Source organism: Hemiscyllium ocellatum, chromosome 32 (assembly GCF_020745735.1).
Source record: "Hemiscyllium ocellatum isolate sHemOce1 chromosome 32, sHemOce1.pat.X.cur, whole genome shotgun sequence".
Classification (NCBI taxonomy): domain Eukaryota; kingdom Metazoa; phylum Chordata; class Chondrichthyes; order Orectolobiformes; family Hemiscylliidae; genus Hemiscyllium; species Hemiscyllium ocellatum.
In genome coordinates, this window is record NC_083432.1 from 8,587,860 (window position 1) to 8,601,051 (window position 13,192).

At 43.4% G+C, this 13,192-nt stretch overlaps 1 protein-coding gene across 2 annotated transcripts in view; it reads left to right on the forward strand.

Moving 5' to 3' along the window:
- cdc27 (cell division cycle 27) overlaps positions 1-13,192 on the forward strand; it is a 159,082-nt gene that overhangs the window by 72,199 nt on the left and 73,691 nt on the right. For both annotated transcript variants that reach the window (XM_060848636.1, XM_060848637.1), the window contains exons 5-6: positions 2,305-2,402; positions 2,514-2,668. In XM_060848636.1, the coding sequence (XP_060704619.1) occupies positions 2,305-2,402; positions 2,514-2,668 (253 nt within the window). The remainder of the gene's footprint in view (positions 1-2,304; positions 2,403-2,513; positions 2,669-13,192) is intronic.

Below are 13,192 nucleotides of genomic sequence, written 5' to 3' on the forward strand. Positions count from 1 at the left end.
AACTGACTCAACATGGATATTGACTTCAAACCACCAACTGTCTCAGCTGTCACCTCCACCCCACCTCCTGTAAAAACGCTTTGCGTAATTCGCAATTCCTCTATCTGTTGCCAGGAGAACCAAATCGTTCCTTGAACGTCCCAGATGGTCTCCTCCTTCAAGGACTGCAATTCCTCCCCATCACGTGGTCAACAATGCCCTCCAGTATATCCCTTCCACTTCCTGCACCTTCGTCCTGGAACCCAACCCCTCCGATCCCAACAAGGACAAAACCCACCTGGTGTCCTCAATTTCCACCCCATTAATGTCCAAATGCAACACTTCATCCTCCACCATTTCTGTCACTGATAAGCAGATCCCACCACCAGAGAGATATTTGCATCCCCATCCCATTTGCGTTCCGCAGAGCCATTCCCTTCGCAACTCCCTTGTTAGGTTCATGCCACTCGCCATCAACTCGGCCCAACCTTCACTCCTGGCACCTTCCCTCGCCGCCAGAAGAAGTGTAAAACCTGCGCCTCATCCCAAGTCCCAATGAATCTTTCCACGTCTGACAGATTTTCTTGCAACTCCACATACGTGATCTACTGTGTCTGTTGCTTCCAATGTGGGCTCCTGTACCTTGGGGAGACAGGACGCCAACTTGTGAACCATTTCAGAGAACATCTCTGGGGGACACTCACTAAACGTTCGAACACTCAAGTCCCCTTCTCACTCGGCCAAGGACATGCAAGTCTTGGCTGCCTCCACCACCAGATTTTAGCCACCCAAAGCATGGTGGAAGAACACCTCATCTTCTGCCTTGGGACCCTCCACACGGAATCAATGTTGATATCACCGGTTTCCTCATCTCTCCCCCCCCCCCGCCTTATCCCAAATTCACCCCTCCAACTCAGCATCATCTTCTTGAACTGTCCTACCTGTCCAGCATCCTTCCCACCTACGTGGCCCACCGTCCACTCCGTACTATCACCATCAGCGCGCCCCCCCCCCCCCCACAACTTTCATCTACCTGTCTTATTCCCAGCTACGGGGCGGCTCAGTGGTTAGCACTGCTGCCTCACAATGCAAGGGACCTGGGTTCTATTCCAGCCTCTGGTGACTGTGTGGAGTTTGCACATTCTCCCGTGTCCTTGTGGGTTTCCTCCCACAATCCAAAGATGTGCAGGTTTGATGAATTGGCCATGCTAAATTGCCAAGTCGGGGTAAATACAAAGTAGGGGAATGGGTCTGGGTGGGTTACTCTTTGGAGGGTCAGTGTGGACTTGTTGGGCAAAAGGGCCTGTTTCCATACTATAGGGAATCTAATCTACCTTCTCCCCAGCCACCCCCACCCCCAAAACATCGGCACTCCTGTTCTTTGGATGCTGCCTGACCGGCTGTGCTTTTCCAGCACCACATTATTTTGAGTCTGATCTCCAGCATCTACAGTCCTCACCTTTTTCTTGACTTGTGGCACTATATCAGTTGTACTGATTATAATGAGTTCATGGATTCTTCTGCATTATTCAGACAAGTGCCACAGTTAGCTGCGTTACCAGAATTAAAAGCCAAGTCTTATGATGGTTTGGAACCCTATTTAAAAACAAAATGATGGAAAAACTCAATGGGTTGGCTGCATCTGTGGAGATATGAAGTTAACATGTTGTGTCCAGAATGACCTCTTTGGATTGGAGTTCTCAACCTCATGGCATGCTGATTAGGATGTGGAAAATCTGCCTGGATTGCTTAAGAACGTAAAAATGAGGAGCAGGAATAGGCAGTTCAGCCTCTTGAGCCTGCTCCACAATTTGAATAGATCATGGCTGATCTCATCCTGACCTCAACTCCACTTCCCAATCTGGTCTCCATAATCCATAAACGTGCTACTGATTTAAAATTTGTCAATCTCTTGCTCAAATTTACTCAATCTCCCACCATCACTGCACTCTAGGGTGGTGAATTCCACAAATTCATGACTGTTTGAGAGAAATTTTAATTTTCCTTAGTTGCCCTAAAACTTTCTTTTTTTTTATGCAGTTCCTGGTCATACACCAGTGATTCATGTGACCTCAGTGCATTGTTGTCTGCTGTGCAGGTTCTGGATCAACACTGTCTCTTAATCAGGGTCATTTGGACAAGGAAACTGGTTAGAATAATTCTTGGACATAATTTTTTGGGATTTTTCAAATTGTAACCAAGGCTGAGTTCATGAGATGTTATCACTGTTCGATTGATAATTCCATGTTAAGGTTAGGTTTCCTTTTGAATTTTTTGAATCTCATCCTGTGTTGTGTCACCTAATAGGTAATTCTTTTTTAACAGTAAAACGGATCGAATGGCCAAAGGATCGGAGTGTTACCAAAAGAGCCTTAGTCTAAATCCCTTTCTTTGGTCCCCTTTTGAATCCTTGTGTGAAATAGGTAAGCACTTGAAACATTTTCTGACTTAATATTTTACGTTTTTTTACAGCAAACATTTTAAGTAAAATCTGAAGAAGAAGCAGCTGAATAATTTCTCTGTCTCCCTTTCAGGTGAAAAGCCAGATCCTGATCAAACGTTTAAGTTAACATCTCTTCAAAATTTTAGTAGCTATCAACCAAGTTTATGTATGCCAATGGTGTTGAATCACAGCATGCAACACCGACAACCGGACACTGTATTAATGGAAACACCACAAGATACCATAGTGAGTTCAGTTGCATCCATGTTTTGCACTTGATTGAACCTTTCTACTCCGGATTTCACCATTTGAAACTTTTGCAATTGCTGTGCCTTAACTAAGGAGAAAAGAATTCAATTTTCAGGAATACTTTTTCTTTGTTTGGTCCTCCAATGCATTCATGACAACTTGGCAGAAGTTCATTTGTTAGTGAGCTTACCAGGTGAAATAGTTGAAATTATCTCAAGTTATGTGGTGTATTATTGATCTTTTTATTGATGTAGCTGTTGTGCAATGTTTGTTCGTAAAGATGTGACACAGTCAGATTTGCATGTTTAATGCCTAGCTGCTTTACCTTCTGTACTCTACCCAAACTCCCTTTTTTGTCTCAACTTTTCATGATTTTGAACACCCTTTCACATGTTCGGGTTGCATGGTATAATTGAAATGCCAAGGTGGTTGTTCTTAGAGTGAAAAAGCATAGCAGTTCAAGCAACATCTGAGGGGTAGGAGAGTCGACATTTCGAGCATAAGCCCTTCATCAGGAATTCCTGATTCGCATTCTTGTTGAAGGGCTTATGCCTGAAATGTCGGCTCTCCACGATGCTGTCTGAACTGCTGTGCTTTTCCAGCGCCACCCTTTTTGACTCTGACTCTGACTCTGACTCTCCAGCGTCGGCAGTCCTCACTTTCTGTTGGTTGACCTTTGATAAGTTTGACACAAGTGTCTCATGCATGTTTTCATTATTTTTTGCTGTTTCCTCCCACAGTCCAAAGATGTGCAGGTCAGGTGAATTGGCTATGCTAAATTGCCCGTAGTGTTAGGTAAGGGGTAAATGTAGGGGAATGGGTGGGTTGCACTTCGGCGGGTCGGTGTGGACTTGTTGGGCCAAAGGGCCTGTTTCCACACTAAGTAATCTAATCGTAAGTAATCTAATCAAAAGCACAGCCGGTCAGGCAGCATCCGAGGAGCAGGAGAGTTGACATGTCGAGCAAAAGCTCTTCATCAGGAATGTCGGGGGTTGGGGGTGGTATCCAAGGGGGACTGAGAGATAAATGGGGGAGCAGGGGTTGGGGCTGGGAGGAAGGTAGATAAGAATGCGATAGGTAGATGAAGGTTTGGAATGATAGTGATAGGGGAGTGTGGAGCAGATAGGTGGGAAGGAAGATTGACAGGTAGAACAGTTCAAAAGGACAGTGCCAAGTTGGAGGGTTGGATCTGGGTTAGGGGAGATAAGGATAGTGGTGAAATCGACGCATTTCTGTGTGGTTGGAGGTACCCAAGACTCGAGGTGAGAGGTTCTCCTTCTCGTTGTCGAGTGGCTAGGAATTGGCAGTGGAGGAGGCCTAGGACTTGTATGTCCTTGGCGGAGTAGGAGGGGGAGTTGAAGTGGTCAGCCGCAGGGCTGTGGGATTGTTGGGTGTTTGTGTCCCAGAGATGTTCTCTGAAATGTTCCTCAAGTTGGTGTCCTGCCTCCCCAACGTCAAGGATATCACATTTGAGAGCAGTGGACACCTGGATCATTATGGACACCCATCCCCCACCCACCTCTCCGGACTTCTCCATTTCTGGCGACCAATTGAACATGGATATCTACGTCAAACCTACCAAATCTCACACTGGACTACACCACCTCCTGTCGTCCTCCTATAAAACTGCTATCCCTTACTCTAAATGCCTCCGCCACATCTGCTCCCAGGAGAATCATTTCCACTCCAGAACATCCCAGATGGCTTCCTAATTCAAGGACTGCAATTTCTCCTTTCAGGTGGTCAACAAGTTGCCCTAGTTCGTCAACAAGTTGCCCTAGTTCGTCATCTCCACTTTCCACATTTCCGATCTTGAATCCCACCCTTCCAACCAGAAATTGGATTGAACCTCCCTAGTCCACATCTTCCACTCCCCAATCTCTGGATACAGTGTATTATCCTCTGCCATTTCTGCCAGCTTCAGTCAGACCCCAACAGTCTCCACCCCTTTTAGTGTTGCGCAGAGACCGTTGCCCTCGCGACTCCCTTGTTACGTCCACGTGCCCCAGTAACTCTCCCTCTACGCTGCAAGAGGTGTAAAACCTGCTCTCCCCTCGGTCCAAGGCCCCAAGGATCCTTCCACATCCAGCAGAGATTTTCCTGCACAAGCAAACAATCTTCTATTTCTGTTTTTTCTCAATGTTGTCATCTCTACATTGGGTTAGGTGCAGGAGAATCGAGTTATTGGGTGTGAGGGGTGATGGTGATGGGGGTGAAGGGGCTAAGAGATAAGTCGGAGGAGGGTGGGAATCGGGCTAGGGGATAGGTAAACGCAGGTCAGGGGTGATAGTGATTGAACTTATCTCCTCATAGCTTGACACTGTCCTGTCCCCCTTGGTCCAGGAACTCCCCTCATACATGCGTGGCACTGCCACGCACTCTACGTCCTACAGCCTGTTTCCCCAGCCTACAATGCCTCATCTTCACCATGGACATCCAGTCCCTGTACATGTGAATCCACCATGGCAAAGTCCTCCAAGCCCTCTGTTTCTTCCTCTCCCACTGACCCAATCAGTACCTCTTCACAGACACACTCCTTTCAATTGGTGGAACGGATCACAGAGTCACCGAGATGCACTTCATGGAAACAGACCCTTCGATCCAACCCGTCCATGCTGACCAGATATCCCAACCCAATCTAGTCCCACCTGCCAGCACCCAGCCATTTCCCCTCCAAACCTTTCCTATTCATATACCCATCCAAATGCCTCTTAAATGTTGCAGTTGTACCAGTCTCCACCACTTCTTCTGGCTGCTCATTCCATTCACGTATCACCCTCCGTGTGAAAATGTTGCCCCGTAGGTCGCTTTAATATCTTTCCTCTCTCATCCTAAACCTATGCCCTCTTGTTCTGGACTCCCTGACCCCAGGGAAAAGACTTTGCCTATTTAACCTATCCATGCCCCTCATAATTTTGTAAACTACTATAAGGTCACCCTTGAGCTTCTGACACTCCAGCCCCCAGCCTGTTCAACCTCTCCCTATAGCCCAAATCCTCCAACCCTGGCAACATCCTTGTAAATTTTTTCTCAACCCTTTCAAGTTTCACAACAACTTTCCCATATGAAGGAGACCAGAATTGCACGCAATATTTCAACAGTGGCCTAACCAATGTCCTGTACAGCCGCGACATGACATCCCAACTCCTGTCCTCAATACTCCGGCCAATAAAGGAAAGCATACCAACCACCGCCTCATTTTCCTATCTACCTGTGTCTCCACTTTCAAGGAGCTATGAACCTGCACTCCAAGGTCTCTTTGTTCAGCAACACTCCCTAGGACCTTATCATTAAGTGTATAAGTCCTGCTAAGACTTGCTTTCCCAAAATGCAGCACCTCACATTTATCTGAATTAAACTCCACTTCTTAGTCCATTGGCCCATCTCATCAAGATTCAGTTGTAATCGGAGATAACCCTCTTTACTGTCCACTACACCTCCAATTTTGGTGCCATCTGCAAACTTACTAACTGTACCTCTTATGCTCTCATCCAAATTATTTATGTAAATGACAAAAAGTAGAAGGCCCAACACCAATCCTTGTGGCACTCCACTGGTCACAGGCCTCCAGTCTGAAAAACAACCCTCCACCACCACCCTCTGTCTTCTACCTTTTGAGCCAGTTCTGTATCCAAATGGCTAGTTCTCCCTGTATTCCATGAGATCTAACCTTGCTAATCAGTCTCCCATTGGGATCCTTGTCGAACGCCATATAGATCATGTCTACTGCTCTCCCCTCATCAATCCTCTTTATTACTCCTCACCCTCTTCGGCCTCACCTTCAGATCCTTCCACTTCATTAGACCAAAGGGGTAGTCATGGGACCCAGCTATGCCTGTCTCTTCGGATACCTGGAACAGTCCATCTTCTGCAGTTACACTGGCACAACTCCCCATCATTTCCTCTGCTGAACAACTTCACCCCCACCACCTTATTTATCTCTCAGCACACTCCATCCACCCACCAAACTCCTGATGCAGAAGTCATGCCTGAAACATCGATTCTCCTACTCCCCGGATGTTGCCAAACCTGCTATACTTGTGCAGCGACACTTTCTGACTCTGATCCCCAACATCTGCAGTCCTCACTTTCCCTTGTTTCCTTGACTGCATCTCTACTGAACTATGTATAATCAGCCTGATATGTCACTAGTGCAGGTCAGTGATGTCGAAATGTCCATGAGCCATGATTGAATGGTGGAATGGACTTGATGGGCTAAATAGCCTTATTTCCACCTTCTTTTTTTCTTTATGGTCTAATGGATATTCACTTTATAGGTGACCTGATATCGATCATTCCCCTTTTACTGCTTCATTTACTCAGCACTTCTTTAGGAGCCTGACAGTTCCTCTTGGGAATTTTCCTCCACTCTTTTCAAACCATTTCTTCTAACAAAGCAGCAGGGCTGAATGCAGTTTTATCAGCCAGTCTTTTTTGTTTTGATTTGTCCAGTAAAGCTATGGGTTGGAGATTTTCCATGTCTGTCTTCAACAGTAGCACTATTAACTGAGCTGGTTGAGTCCTGAACAACATTGATACTAGATTAGTCTGCAGCAAATGATGAGGCAAACAAGCAGAAGAAGAACAAAATCTATTTGATCTTATCCTCCTCAATCTAATAATCGCAAATATGCCCATTCTTAACACAGTTCGACTGATGACCACACAATTTTTGTGGATGCCAAGTCACAACTTCTCATTGAAGGTACCCTCCATTGCATTATGTGATACCCTCCCACCATTAGACAGTCTTTGAACAGATCTTATGACTCAGAAGTGGGCATCTATGAGACATAGTGGGCCATCAACAACAGAATTGCATTCAACCACAAGATGTAGTCAAGGATCAATCCTTCTTCAATGAAGACCACAGAAGTGCTTGCTGGGAGCAGCACTAGATACTTCTAAAAGTGACGTGTGGATGTACTGAAACGAGGACAGGAGACTATCATGTCCAACAGTGAAAGCAGCATGTGATCTCATGAGCAACAGATCAGACCTAAGTTCTATCATCATGAATGTCAATTAAACAACAAATCAGAGATGGAAGCTCCACAAATATCCCCATCTTCAAGAATGGGGTGGCCAAGAACATCAATTCAAAAGATAAAGCTTAAGTACTTGTAACTATTTTCATTCAGAAGTGCCAAGTGGATGAGCTATCTCTATAGTGTGATGTCTCCTTCAAGAAATTTATTCAATCCATGTGAAAGCAAAAAATGACTCAAGACACTTAATATGATAAACACTGTGCATCCTGACAACATTCTGGTAATAATATTGATGACTTGTGCTTCAGCTCTAGCTGTACCTCTAACTGAGCTTTATTCTGGTATAGCTCCAAAATGGACATCTGTTTCACAATATAGAAAATTTCCTAGTAGTGTCCTGTGCACAAAAAGCAGAACAAATTCAACTCCGCTTATTTGTCACCCCATAAGTCTACTCCACCTCAACAGCAAAGTGACGGAAGGGATAGTCAAGCGGTGCTATCAAACAACTCTTCCAGTTTCCTCACTCATGTTCACTTTGAATCCTTGGCCTAAACATGGGACAAAAAAGCTAAACTCTGAAGGTGACATTAAAGCAGCATTTGACCTAGTCTGGCATCAAGGAGCCCTCAAAAGAAACTGGAGTCAATGGGACAATTCAGAAAATGCTGGATAAACTTGGCAGGTCTGACAGCATCTGTTGAGAGAAAGCAGAGTCCGTGTTTAGGCATCAGTGATTTTTTGTCAGAACTACTGCAGAATCTTTCAAACTATTTATTTGTATCAGACTTATAGCATCTGCAGTTCTTGGTTTTATTTTGGAGCCAATCCAAATCATTGGTGGGGGTAGGAAATTCTTCAGTGATTTGAATCCTACCTAGCACAGAGGAAGCAGGTTCTGGTTTTTGGTCAGTCATCTCAGCTTCAGGGCATCACGATAGGAGTTTCTCAGGATAGTGTCGTTGGCCCAAAAACCTTCAACTGTTTCAAGAATGACTTCTTCTTTCCATTACAAATATCATGTTTCTCTGAGCTTGCTAATACTTTGCCAGTTCTTATTCTGGTAAAGGTAAAGTCATCATAGCCTTACCAGACTTTGACCAGAAAGTCTGTACTAGTGTATTGTTTCAGATAATTCATTGCTCCTTTCTAATGCTACCTCAGCATTTCCTGCTGCCAAATTATTTTAAACCCCTTCTCACCTGGCTTGCAAGCTGCCTTCTGAGGATTTTGCATCTCATTTGGACTGACGCCAATACATCCCCTGTGTGCAGCCTCATCTTTACAGAACTGGGTCTAATATCCCAGAAATTTAAAGTCCTTTCACTGGCACATGTGGCGCCAGTCATAAAGGTACATTGCTAAGTATAAAGGCGGGTGTGAGGATATGCTGTTTTAGTCCTTACTGGACCTTGAGGCATTAAGGTTTAGCATGAGATTATAGTTTTTAAAAATTATTCACTCTTGGGAAGTGGGCATCTCTGGTTGACCAGCATCTATTGCCTGTCCCTATTACTTCAGAAAGTGGTGGATCCACAATTACCTTTAATTGGTCATTTGGGCATCAACAACAGTGAATATTGCAGTTATCCTTTGGGTTCTGTGTCATGATGTCTATTTCCACGAGATGCTTTTTCTTCTTGACAAACAGAGAGACACCTTGGCCTGTGTTCAATGCTGCATCATTAGTTTCTCTTCTATGCCAATAACAGCTTCTTGAAATATGAGCTAATTTGTTTATTTTGTCTGCATGTGTTGTTTTTAATTTAATTGTGGGCAAAGTTCCATCTCTAACATGTGAACATTACCACAAATGTGTAAAGTATAGTAGGAGATTAAGGGTGTTTTCAAGCTTCTCCAAAGTGCTTGCCTACTGGTTTCATTGTCTGTGGGGAAGATGTTAACTTCAGCTTGACTGCCTTTTAGTTCATAAAACTAAAGTACATTAAGCTTAGCTAGACTCTGGTTGAGTGACTGCTGAGTCTGCCTTAAATTTAAATATTTGATGTTTCAAAGTTGAAAGAGTGTACTGTCACTTTGAGAAAGGAGCCTTTTCTGAGCTGAGAGGTTGTGACAGCACATGTATCTGTGACTCACTGACAGGTGCAGAGAGTGCTGAGAATTGACAACATGTCACCGTCAACTTGTGTTTTGATGTTAAGGCAATTGAATTTGAATTTAACCAATCAATTTAAATTATGCCCAGGATACCAAAAACCAATTGAATGTGATTTTGATTGTATTGACAACGTCGGACCAATGAGAGAGTATGTGTCTTGGAGATTTCAAAAGGAAGGCCATTTTGAAAACTAGTCAGAGCCAACTGCCATCCAAAGCTCTCAAAAGAATTTTCTAACCAGGCGTCATCTACTTAAAAAGGTACCAAAGCATTTGATAGCTAAAAATACTCTCAGTAAGAAGACAATCCAGGGAGAAGACAGCAGAATTGGAAGGATGGAAGGAGGCAGCGGATTTCACAAGACTGGAAGAAAGACTACATAAGAGACTATGTGGTGTTTGAGAAATTAAGCTAATGTAATGTTTAGTGATTGGTATTAGAGCAGCATTTTAGAGTTGGGGTCAGATAGTGATTAGTTAAGGAAAAAGGGGAAAAACTTGCTAGTAGTTTTTCATTAGTGCTCACTGTTAGAGTTAGGAAAATAGGTTCTTTTTCCTTTGAATAATGGAACTCTGGTTTTCTTTCACTCACTGACATTTTTAATAGGAGGCGAGCTTTTCTTGGTATTTCAGTTTGAATTAAAGGGGTTCAACCTCTGCATTGTAAAAACTCGCAACATGGCACTACTTGTCAAAATGTCAGAATGATAGCTTGTGATCCCTGTACAGAGTCAAATCAGCAAATTGGTATTCTTCGTGGTAGTTTTCATGTCATCTGCATCATATCTTGTTCGATTTAATTCTGAGGCAATTTGCCCTGATCCCACAAGGACATAAGCATAGGTCATTCAGCCCCTGCAACCTGCTCAGCCATTCATCAGTGTGTCACTGGGAGAAACTGAGTGAGTTCCTGTTTGGAGTCTTTCCTTGTTTCTAAAATCTGCCTGGAGGGCTGCCTCCTTCTTTCAAGTAGTGGGTAATCTTGATGGAGTTGATGTGTGATTTTTGGGTTAAATCTGGCATGAAGTCTGAGACTTGTTTGATTCAGCTTTATGGGTACTTCAGTGAGAAAAGTAATCTGGAGCTAGGGAACAGGATTTGTGGTGAAACCAACTACTTGGTTTTCCTAATTTCTAATCAGTAGTAATTTATGGCTGTCCAGTTCTGGATGTAAGATGGGTCATGGTGAGAGAATTCACTGCTGGTGTGCATATGGCACCTGACTTTTGTCTTTGGGTGATATCACTGAGGAGCAGTAGCAATAGAGTTTTAAAGGCAGAGGCAACGCAGCAGGAAGAACATGATTCTGAGGCACCAATTAATATGGTACCAACTGAATCTCTTCTCACCCAACTGTATGATTCTGTGATCAAGTATAAAAGCTCAGATCAAGAAGAATGAAGAAAGATTGTCTGCTGTGGCTACAGTCGTAAGTCATTTATGACAGTACCAGAGCAAGGCGAGAGCTGCTTATATGGCTATTAGCGAATTTGTATGGTGGTCAGTTCAACGTGAGCAAAGTTGAAGCAGGTGGAGTTGGGTTTCAAGGGCAATAGCTGAGAAACTGGAGATAGATGCGAGGGAGAAGATTTTCACCTTTTTGCTAGACTTCTTTGTGGGTGTAACAAGCAATTAATGAAGGATGGAGTAGATTTGGTGTATTTGGACTTCCAGAAAGCAATTCAAAAGATACCAAATAACAATGGTTGCACAGATGAAAGCTCCTGATATTCAAGATAATATGTTAGCATTCATTAACACGCAAGACAGAATTGACATTAATTGCTGTTTTTCAGGTTGGAAAAATACAATTGGTGACGTAATCAGTCCTCAGTTATTTCGCATCTATATATGCAGTTTGCAATACATCCAAATTTGATGATTCTTGATTAAATGGGAAAGCACGTTTTGTAAAGGATGTAAGGATTCTGAAAGGGGATCTATGCAGTTGAGTTGGTGGGCAAAATGAAGTTTAATATAGAGAAGTGTAAGGTCTTGCACATTTGTGGGAAAAATCAACAAGCAAACTATTATTTCCAAGGAGAGAACTCCACCAAAGTACATCACAGAAAAATCTGGGCTTTCTTACCTATGATCCAAGAAAGAGGGCGTGCAGATCCAACTAATAATTAAGAAGGTAAATGGATTTTTCACCTTTTTGTATTGCTGAGTGTTTGGAGATGTAAACAAAAGTCTGACTGCACCTGGCATAGTGCACAGATTTCATCCCGTATTTTAAAATAATGTAATGGCGTTAGAGGCAGTTCGAAAGAGATTCACTTCATTGAATCCTGGAAGGAGGTCGTTGACTTATCAAGGGCGGCTCAGCAGGTTCAGACTTTAATCATTCGAGTTTAAATGAATGAAAGATGATATTGAAATGGCAAGACAAGAGGTTTCCATGAGTGGAGAATATAGTCATCGAATAAGGAAACTGAGATGTCAAGAAATTTCTTGCCTGAGGACATTCGATGCCTTCCCTTCACTACCAGGGAGAAGTAGAGTTGAGATCACTAGTTATTTAAAGAGGCATTAGAGTATTGAATTATTGGGGCATTGACATGAAAGAGCTGTTGACAATTGGGTTCGGGCAGCAATGATCTCAAATGGCTGTGCAGGTTGCAGGGGCTGAATGACCTATGCTTATGTCCTTGTGGAATCGGGGCAAATTGCCTCAGAATTAATCGAACAAGATATGACGCAGATGACATGAAAACTACCACGCAGAAGAATACCAATTTGCTTCTAACCTTTTCAATCATATACCAATCCAAACATCTGTACAGGCATCACAAGCTATTTTTCTGACATCTTGACAATTTACAGTGCCACTTAAATGAACTTGCTGCATTGAATGCTCCCATCCTTAGTAGGAGAGAAGGAGCTAACTATTGATGTTTACTGTTATAGTGTGATCTTGCCTCGGCTTTGGTGACGTGATAAATGATCAATGCATCCCGAAATGGTACTGAGGGCACAATGGACAAGTCTTTGCACTTATTCTATATGCATTTCGATATCCCTTGCTGAGTTCAAATGTTCTGGTCTAGGTTCTTCATTTATTTGCTCCATTTCACTGCTTGATTTAATTTCCATGATGCTTAGTTGGTCCAGAGTCCTTGTCATACAGCAAGGAAACAGACCCTCCGGTCCAACTTGTCAACATCAACCAAGTTTCCCAAACTAAACCAGTCCCACTTGCCTGCACTTGGTTCATATCCTTCTAACCTTTTTCAATCACATACCAATCCAAACATCTTTTAAATATCGTATCTATACCTGCATCTACCACATCCTCTGGCAGTTCAAAGAGTTGCTCTCAGGCCACTTTTAAATTTTTTCTCTTCTCACCCTTAAAATCTGTCCCCAGGGTTTGAATGGTCCCTTGAAAAGACCCTTGTTACTCACCTTA